This window comes from Leptinotarsa decemlineata, unplaced genomic scaffold, assembly GCF_025532065.1.
Source record: "Leptinotarsa decemlineata unplaced genomic scaffold, Ldec_3_MD MMD2_tig00000199_RagTag_RagTag, whole genome shotgun sequence".
In the NCBI taxonomy this organism is placed as follows: domain Eukaryota; kingdom Metazoa; phylum Arthropoda; class Insecta; order Coleoptera; family Chrysomelidae; genus Leptinotarsa; species Leptinotarsa decemlineata.
The window spans coordinates 5,418,465-5,428,500 of NW_027412544.1; the positions used below are offsets into that span (position 1 = coordinate 5,418,465).

The window sequence follows — 10,036 nt, forward strand, 5'->3', positions numbered from 1 at the left end:
ACTAATATATGCAAATTCACCTTCCGTTACTTATTAACTTGGAAAAAATACAAACGCCGAAATTATTCGAGCGTCGTGGATAAATTGAAAAATGAAGAGACTAAATCTCAGTAGGAGAAAGAAAAGTCAGTTAGGTTTCACTACCTCGGAGGACAATCTCGGAATGCGTTGTACCTCTCTCGGTTCTTTTTGGGAATTTTTAATCGCCACATGTCGACCGATAAGGGAAAGGGGCGATGTTTCTGGAATTCTGGGAATTCGTTGAAGGAACCTACTACAGATGTTGCTTTCCAACTCCTACAGATGTAGGAGTTGGAAAGCAATAAATGAATTGACAGAGCGCGTTCAGGGATGGATTAAACACAATTTAAGTTGGAACTGAATAACTAATAAAGGATCAGAAGAAGCTTGTTGGAAACTGTGTTTCCAACATATTCCCGCCCCGTTGAAATCTCAGATATTTCAACAAGTCAAAGTGAGGAAATGCCATTAAAACACAACCGCGAAATCAAACGAAAAAAAAATGAACCTAATGACGCCAAGTAACTAACGCAGAGAACGCGTTACACTGGCTGAGTTGCACTAGGCAAAGGACAGACCTTACTGATAGGCCTGACGAAGACACCTTCTTGGGAGCAAAGTTTCACGGCACGGACCCTCTGGTCAGAGCCAGGAATGATTTCCACAATTCGGGCCAATGGCCACTTCAGTGGTGGGACATTATCTTCCTTTAATAAAACTAACTCATTAATTTCTAAATTTTTGGAAGGAGACAGCCATTTTGGCCGATTTTGCAACCGGTTGAGGTATTCGACAGTCCATCTTTTCCAAAAAAACTGTTTTATCTGGGAACACCTCTGCCAGAATGTCAGTCTATTTTCGGGTAAGTGGGTAGTATCTAATTCAGGATAAGAGGTTAAGCTACGACCTATCAGAAAGTGGCCAGGAGTCAGGACTCCTAGATCCCGCGGATCACTGGAAATGGGACATAACGGTCTAGAATTTAGGATGGCTTCAATTTGTGCCAGCACAGTACTGAACTCTTCGAAGGTGAACTGAGAATTTCCAATAATGCGATAAAGGTGCTGCTTGGCTCCTTTTACTGCAGCTTCCCACAGACCTCCCCAATGAGGACTGCGAGGCGGTATGAATTTCCATTCAAACCCAGTTTCGGATGCGAAAACCTTCAAGGATTCGGACAGTTGGGACTTGGCGAAAAATTCGCGCAATTCTCGAAGGTGATTACTTGCACCTACGTAGTTTGTAGCGTTGTCGCTGTGGATTACAGCAGGAATTCCTCTACGGGATATGAAACGTTTTAGGGTTAAGAGAAACGCTTCGCTGGACAAGGAGGAGACTAACTCCAAATGCACAGCCTTGGTAGCCATACACACGAAGACAGCCATGTAACATTTAATAGTCGGTGCCTTTCTGAGGCGCGAGGACTTTATTAAGAAAGGACCACCGTAGTCTACTCCTACCTTCTCAAAAGGTCTAGAAAGAGTGACACGATCAGGAGGTAAATCGGACATAATCTGTTGAGCCGCTACGGCTCGGAACCGGAAACAATTCATGCATTCATGAATTACTCTTTTTACTTCCCTGATTCCATTCAGAGGCCAATATTGTAAACGAACATTAGCAAGGACAGTTTGGGCACCAGCGTGACCCAACCGGATATGCTCCCTTTTGAGTAGGAGGGACACTACATAATTTTTTGCTGGGAGAAGTATGGGGTGTTTTTGGGGTTCAGGGACGTCTGCGTGACGCAAACGCCCTCCGACGCAAATGAGACCTTGCTCATTCAGGAAGGGATTGAGAGCTAATATACTTTTGTCAGAAATTGATTTCGAGGATTTTAACGCGGAAATTTCTTTAGAAAAATATTGGGACTGTAAATTGCGAAGGACCAGCACTAAGGCAGAATTTATCTCAAATATGGATAAAGGACCGGACAACTTGGTCTCCTTATTTTTAGAATTGGATAAAAAACGTGAAACATATGCTACTGAGTGTAGTAATTTGTTAAAGGAAGAGAATCTCTGGAATATTTCATTCCAAAATTCGTCTTTAACTTGAGTGCTTGTCACTAGCACTTGCAGCTTGTTTGTCTTCTGCTCAGGTATAGCACTTGGAGGGGGTTTCAAGATAAATTTAGACAATTCCAAATTTATTTCGGAGAGGAAATCAGGACCGTGCCACCACAATTCTGAATTCAGGAGATCAAGAGCTAATACTCCCCTAGAAAGTAAGTCAGCGGGATTTTTAGAAGAACGAACGTGTTTCCATTGAGCTTGTGGCAGGGAAGTTTGAATTTGGGACACTCGGTTGGCCACGAAGGTGTGCCAACGGGATGGATGGGACTGAATCCAGTGCAGAGCTATCTGCGAATCAGTCCACAAATTTACAGATTCGAAAACTAAGTTTTCGACAAAGATTTGGATAACCTTTTTTGCTAGTTTGGTGAGCAATACCATCGCACACAATTCCAGACGAGGAATTGAAACAGTTTTCAGCGGTGCTACTCTGGATTTGGAAGTGACTAAGAGAGATGTGACGGTATCATCGGAATAAGTGGTTCTGAAGTACAAACAGGCACCGTAAGCACGTTCGCTGCTGTCAGCGAACCCGTGGATTTGGATTTGTTCAATGGACTTTGAGGAAAACAAACATCGAGGAATTTTAAGAAATTTTAGGGATTCAATTGAATTGATGAATCCCTTCCATTCTTGGAACAATTCAACAGGAAGCGGTTCGTCCCAGGAGATTTTTGCTAACCAAAGTTTTTGCAGAAAAATTTTAGCAAGAACTATGAACGGGCCCAAAAAGCCTACCGGGTCAAACATTTGAGCAGTGATTGATAACGCTTTTCGCTTAGACGGAGTATCATTACAATAAATTTTCGGTAGAGAAACTGCTAAGTTGTCAGAACAGGGATTCCGAGATAAACCTAACACCTTGCTAGGGTTGTCTTCCATTTTTATTTCGTATTGGATTGGATCAGGATCTTCACAATATTTTTCTCTGAACTGTGAAGAATTGGATGACCACTTGTGCAGTTTGAAACCTGCAGAATTCAACAAACTATTGAGTTGATGATAAGAATCTTCTAACTCGGAAAGGGAATCGGTGCCATGGAGCACATCGTCCACGTACGTCTGTTTCAATAATGCCCGTTTGGCTAACGGGAAACCTTTGCAATTGGAAGCGAGCTCCTTCAAAACTCTAGTTGCTAAAAAAGAGGAGGAAGTGACTCCATAAGTCACGGTGGAAAGTTGAATGCATTTTAGCTCTTCTTGGGGGGAGTTTCTCCACAGGATGTTCTGGAGATGTCTTTGCGATGGATTCATTTTAACCTGGCGGTACATTTTCTCAATGTCGCAGGTCAGGACATAAGAATGCTGACGGAAACGGCAAAATATATCATACAAGTCTGGCTGTACTTGATAACCCTTGTGTAGAAGATCATTCAAAGAAAATCCAGTAGAAGTTTTAGTGGAGCCATCGAAAACTACTCTGAGTTTCGTGGTTTCACTGGACTCCTTGATAACGCAGTGATGCGGAAGGAAATATTTTATCTCAGCGGATTTGTCGGTGGGACTAAATGGAACATATGTGGCATGTTTCAATAACACATATTCATCAATGAAATTTTTATAAGCGGAAAATAATTCTTGATTATTTTGGAGCCGTTTCTCTAAATTGGTAAATCGCCCTTTTGCAATATGGAAGGAATCCCCAAGAGGAATCTTTTCAGTGGGGCATTTGAACGGAAAATCTACTTGGAGCGTCCCATCTTTGTGACGCACATGCGTTTGAATAAAAATTTGTTCAGCAAGCTCTCCGTCTGCTGATAAGAACTTAGACTTTGGAAGCTCTTCGACTTCCCAGAATCTAGAAAGAATTTCACCTAATGAATCTGTGGATTCGCAGGCATTTTGGCAAAGAAGTGAAACCTTGCCGTGTTTCGGAACCCTCTGAGGAGGCAATTGTCCTCCAATAATCCAGCCGAGCCTCGTCAGCTGAAGGGTAGGAAGTTTGGGACCTAGCCTGTGGATTTGTGGCAGTAAAATGTCGTAATAGGCGTCAGCGCCCAGGAGAACATCCACATCGGATGGAATGTGAAATTCTGGATCAGCAAGTCTGAATTCTGACGGAATATTCAAGCTATTTTTGTTTAGCGGAATTCTAGGTAATTTGGAAGTGATTACCGGGAGTATTGCACAAGACACCTTGAGGCTAAAATTCTCATGAGTATTGGAACGGATAACAATATCTAACATTTTGTTAGAAACAGTAGGAGTGCATCTTATGCCGGAAAATTGAATTTGATTGTCGTAAGTTTTATTATTCAATTTTCTTACGAATTTTTCAGAAGCGAAGGAACATTGACTGCCGTTGTCTAGAATCAGCCTAGCTTTAACGGGATAACCGTTTTCGGAAAGAACATCTACTACGGCTGTGGCTAATAGAATTTCATGATCTTCTTTACCAACAAGAAGTGCGGATGGCATCGAAGATGCCGGAGTAATTGCCTGAGGTTCGGGCTCAAGGGCTCGGAAGTGCGCCGTATTGTCAGCATTTTGAGTGGGAGGATTAAGGGGAGACGAACGCCAATTTTGACTGGGACTTGTAGTTTGAACTAATTTCGGAATTGCCCCCGTACTACCGTGAGGCCTGGGACTATCTCTCGGACTATTATTTGAATTTTGGGAATTTTTTGGAACATGACTTTGGGAAGAGTTTCTGTGAAGTAGTGTGTGGTGTTTTCTACCACATAGGGTACAACTTTTAGCCTTACACTCGGTCAGCAGGTGTTTGCCACCCAGACAGTTAAAACAGAGGGCCAAGGACCTAAGAAAACTGTATTTTTCATCAGTACTAATTTTGGAAAATTTATAACATTTATAAATATCATGATCAGGGACCTTACAGAACCAACAAATTCGACCTTTACTGGTCGGGAAACTACCATTTACATGTAACGCGGTTTTTGAACCTGTCCTTGAGAACTTTTCTGATTTTAATTCATGCGACGCGGAATGAGAGGAAGGAGTCAAGGATTCTAAAGCACTGCATCTGGCCTCAATGATTTGAAAAAATTCCTTTAAAGTAGGATTCATTTTTAAATCTCTACTGGACTGGTACTCCTTTTTAGTAATCTAACTTTTTCATGACAGCATTAAGAATAATTAAATCCCAATGTTCAATTGGGCATTTCAAATTTTTCAAGGCATTCAAGTTCTTTCGAATATTTACTAAAAAGTCTCTGAGGGAGGAAGAAGTACATTTTGTAATGTTCGGACAATCCATTATAGAATTTTAATGTGAATTTATAATAGCTAAATTATTTTCGTACCTTTTTTCTAAAATATTTATTGCAATTTGGAAATTTTCATTTGTGATTTCAAGTGACTCAATGAGACACAAAGGCTCTCCTTTCATATAAGAACGCAAATAAATTAATCTTTGAACATCAGTTAAGGAATTGTTATTTTTTATCAAAGCAGTAAACAATTGCTAAAACGGCGCCCATTTTGCATAATCACCCTCAAATTGGGGTATGGAAATTTGAGGAAGTTTTACTCGTCCACCTTGTTCATTTAAGGCAGGCACGGATTGCATACTATTTGAAATGGAAAGGGCAGACTGAGAGGTGGAAGGAATGGTTAAACTGTGAATCCTTTTTTTAAAACTTGCAACGGATAAATCAAAATTATTTTGTAAACTATCTCTATCTTCTGTATCAGATTTTTCTGGGTCTAATTCCTCAATTTCATCCTGAGCACTGATATACTTAGTAATTTCACTTTCTAAATTATCTAATTTAGTTTGAAGGAGAAACAAATCATTTTCGGACTCTAAATTCTGAGTAGCCCAAGTTTGAGTTCGTGTAATCGCGGCTTTAGCATTTTTTCTTTGTTTCTTTAAGGACTGCATTGTGTGTTTTGAATTAAGAAATCGTAAAGTTGTCTATAGTCTAAATGATACAACTATTCTAAAATGGAAAGAACCACGCAGGATTCTGTGGACGAACACTATGCTCTGCCTTTCGCGACGTAGATTTAAATTTTTACTTACAGCACAAACTTTTTCGACACTGAAAAATTAGCGTAAATGTTCTTGCTAACGTTGGGAACACGTAAAGTTTTTACACAATGCAATAACCGCACTAGAACATAGGTCATAAATCAACTCAATCAAAATATCCGTGTGCGAAAAATATCACTAAACAATGTATCAAGAAAATTGCATGGAAAAAATCAATATGCAGTAAATCAAATATGCGATAAATTAAAATGTACAGCAAATCAAACTGGTATAGTCGACTTCATTTAAAATTTTATTTCATAAATAAATCGCTACGGGAAGAAAGGGCTGCGAAATTTTAAATACGGCCCTGGAGTATGAAATTGGTTACTTTAAATTAATTTTTTCGACGAAAGAAAAAAAATCAACTCTTTTCAGAGCCGTTCCTGAAAGGACTCAATCAAATTATTTCAAATAAAGCCGACTCTAATAGGAGAGAGCAAATGCCAAAACAAAGATTTCTTTCTTTTTGGATACGTAAGAAACGCCCAACAATATCTTAAATTAAGTCAAACTGTAAGAAGAAATAATCGGCAGCAAACTGAAACATCAAATATGAATTTATACAAGAGTTTTTGAATGTTAACACTACGCTGCGCGCGGTGGAAATGTTTTCTGGAGCGAATCGTTACTGTTCAGTTGACGATATCCTCTATTGGAACTGGAACTTGGAAATTGTATTTTTGTAATACAACTAGGAAATCCGAATAATAGAAAAGAAGCAATGTTGTTTTTGCAACATTAATCGAAGAACGAACTGTTCAGCATCCGGCTCGAAGGACCATATGATCGGGATGGGTTTAACTGCCCTTTCTCGAACACGGGGGAGTTATAATCAACTTCGATACTAGTGGACTGGATTCCTTGTAGGTTGCTGGCTTTGAATAAATTGACGCTGAATCAGTTCGTTAATTAAATATATTTACAATCCTTAGCAGCTACCATCTCACAAAATCGTAGGACATACAAGTAACATTGGGCGTTGGCAAAATGCTTCTCATAAGATAGTCTGTGTTTAAATTACTTACAAAACGTTTCCTTCTTCAAGACACACTATGCACAATGTACCACTAATATATGCAAATTCACCTTCCGTTACTTATTAACTTGGAAAAAATACAAACGCCGAAATTATTCGAGCGTCGTGGATAAATTGAAAAATGAAGAGACTAAATCTCAGTAGGAGAAAGAAAAGTCAGTTAGGTTTCACTACCTCGGAGGACAATCTCGGAATGCGTTGTACCTCTCTCGGTTCTTTTTGGGAATTTTTAATCGCCACATGTCGACCGATAAGGGAAAGGGGCGATGTTTCTGGAATTCTGGGAATTCGTTGAAGGAACCTACTACAGATGTTGCTTTCCAACTCCTACAGATGTAGGAGTTGGAAAGCAATAAATGAATTGACAGAGCGCATTCAGGGATGGATTAAACACAATTTAAGTTGGAACTGAATAACTAATAAAGGATCAGAAGAAGCTTGTTGGAAACTGTGTTTCCAACAAATTGAATAAATAAAAATAAAGAAATGAAGAAAGAAAGAAAATAAAAAGTGAAGAGATTCCAAGTCACGTTAGTTCACGACGTTTCGATTGTTAGTATCTACAATCGTCTTCGGGTGATGACTGGACTGATTCCTCCGAGAGATGACTATTTATAGGTCGTTCGAGTACTTTCACTTAGCCCCGCTTTCCATTTTCCGCTTCACTAGTTCCGTGGGAGATGACCGTTTTGGCGGGAGTTGGCCATTTTTCGCTTGATGATGGGTTTCCATATGTTGCGAATTTCTACGCTGGCTTGGCTGAATACGTTGTTGGACAACATGTATGCGGCTTCCTTGAATTTTCTCCTAAACCGCAGTCCGCGTTTGGTGGCCTGGTTTTCGTGAGGCTGCTACGGATAGTGTTACCGGATCTGAAGCAGGTTCTAATGTTGTACTTGGAACCAATTCTTCTTATCCTCTCCGATAATCCTCTGATGTAGGAAAGTGCAAGCACTGGTTGTGACGGCTTCTCTTCCTTGCGAGGCTCCTGCTATCTTCTAGCCAAAGTCTTTTCTACCATCGCTTTGGAGTAGCCATTCCGTTGAAGATCATTTTTGATGATGTCTAGTTCCTTCTCGAGACCTTCCTTCGTATTACAGAGCCCAAAAGCACGGTCTAATAGAGTCTTGATGATTCCTCTTTTAGTCGATTGATGGTGGTTGGATTCGTGGTTCAGATACTATCCCGTATGAGTGGGTTTTCGGTATACAGATGTTTCCCACTTAGTGTCGGTCCTCTTCACCAAAACGTCTAAGAATGGCAATTCGTTGTGGATTTCCTTCTCCATTGTGAAATTGATGGAAGGTCTCACGCTGTTGATGTGTTTCAGGAAGGCGTCTAGTTCAGTATTCCCATGGTTCCATATTATGAAGGTGTCGTCAACATATCTCAACCAGACTCGCGATTTCTTGTGGGCTTCTTCAATGGCTAGAGTTTCAAACCACTCTATATATGTATATGTTGGCCATGACTGGTGAAAGTGGCGAACCCATTGGCAGTCCCTCATCTTGTGTAAAGAATTCGTCCTTCAGTTGGAAATAACAGTTACGTACATAGCATTCTAGTAATTCCAGATGTTTTTTCATAAACTACACCTCACGATTTGATCTCCACAAACTTTATTTGAAAAATATATATCATAACATGTTTTGCTAACACAGTAGCTTTATTCTGAGGCAAATCACTTTTTTCACCGTGAAATGTTTTATATAGAAAAATTAACAACTCTCCACCAGTCGAATGAATGTTAATTGAAACGTGCACATGATCCGAACTATAAGAGATGGATATGATTGAAAGATAATATATTGATGGCAAAAATAGGATCAATTTTCCTGAACAAATTATAATAACAACTGATCAACAACAGCTAAAAATTCAATCTTCAACAATAAATTGATGTATGTAGCCTCTACGTGATATGAGATTATCATGAAAAATGAGGATTAAAACTTCCTATGTTTTCATGCCACTTGTATTTGTGACCAACGTCCTACAAGGACATTTTCAATCGAATGCAATAAATTCCAAGTTTATAAAAACTGTATAAAAATGGGCACACGGAAGTCGAGTAGTCAGCGCGAATTCTACCGATTCAATGAACCGATATGTGAATGTAGGACAATCGGTGTTCTCTTCGTATCGTCCGACCCATGCTAGAAATCGCACGTTATAAGGTGAGATCTCGTTAATCCTCAGCTCGCACAAATTTCGACTTCTGTGAATTCTTGTTCGTAAAGGAGTGACAGCTATTTAAAGAAAACACATTTTAAGCACATTTTTCAAATGAACATATACAGTGTGAACTCATTTGAATTCAACGCACTCTTGTAAGACATATTTTCCAATCGGTTGATTTTTTACGCACTAGGTAGTTAACTAGTACAGTAAATTCAATGGTTGAATAAATATAACTTCCATGGAAGTCGAAAACTTCAGACACCGCAATATTTTTATTGTTGAGGAATCAGGTGATTATGGTGTGGTCAGATTTTTTTTTATTTTCAACATTAAAAAATAATAAAATTTGGCTCGCATGTTAACCCAACAAAAAGATTATAATTCCATTTGGTTGAACAAAATATGTTTTATAAGGGTGCTTTCTTTTTGAATGGGCCACACTGAACATTGAACAATGACTGAGAAGAATGGAATAATATCAAATTATAACCAATAAAGTGGTGAAGGTTCGTCATCGATTATTTGAATAAAGTTTAAAAATATTGTAAATAACATCACACTGAGTAATATGTTTCGTAAATTCACTATATAGTTACTTCCTTTAACAAAAGTAGAACGTTTGCTTGCCCACATTAGTCAATTTCGATAATTGATAGCATGTCTTCGTGCTAAGGATTATATAATAAACAAAAACGCGTTCAGCAAAGATAAGATTATTAGGAACTT

General features: G+C 39.1%; 1 protein-coding gene across 1 annotated transcript; it reads right to left on the reverse strand.

Moving 5' to 3' along the window:
* Positions 1–563: 563 nt before the first annotated feature.
* On the reverse strand, positions 564–4,514 carry LOC141481522 (uncharacterized). The gene has a single exon (XM_074173145.1). It carries the CDS (start codon positions 4,512–4,514, stop codon positions 564–566), a length of 3,951 nt encoding a protein of 1,316 aa, XP_074029246.1.
* Positions 4,515–10,036: the final 5,522 nt, after the last annotated feature.

What these genes read in the sequence shown, in the direction of transcription:
- LOC141481522 (XM_074173145.1), bottom strand. Translation starts at nt 4,514, where the DNA reads ATGCCATCCGCACTTCTTGTTGGTAAAGAAGATCATGAAATTCTATTA.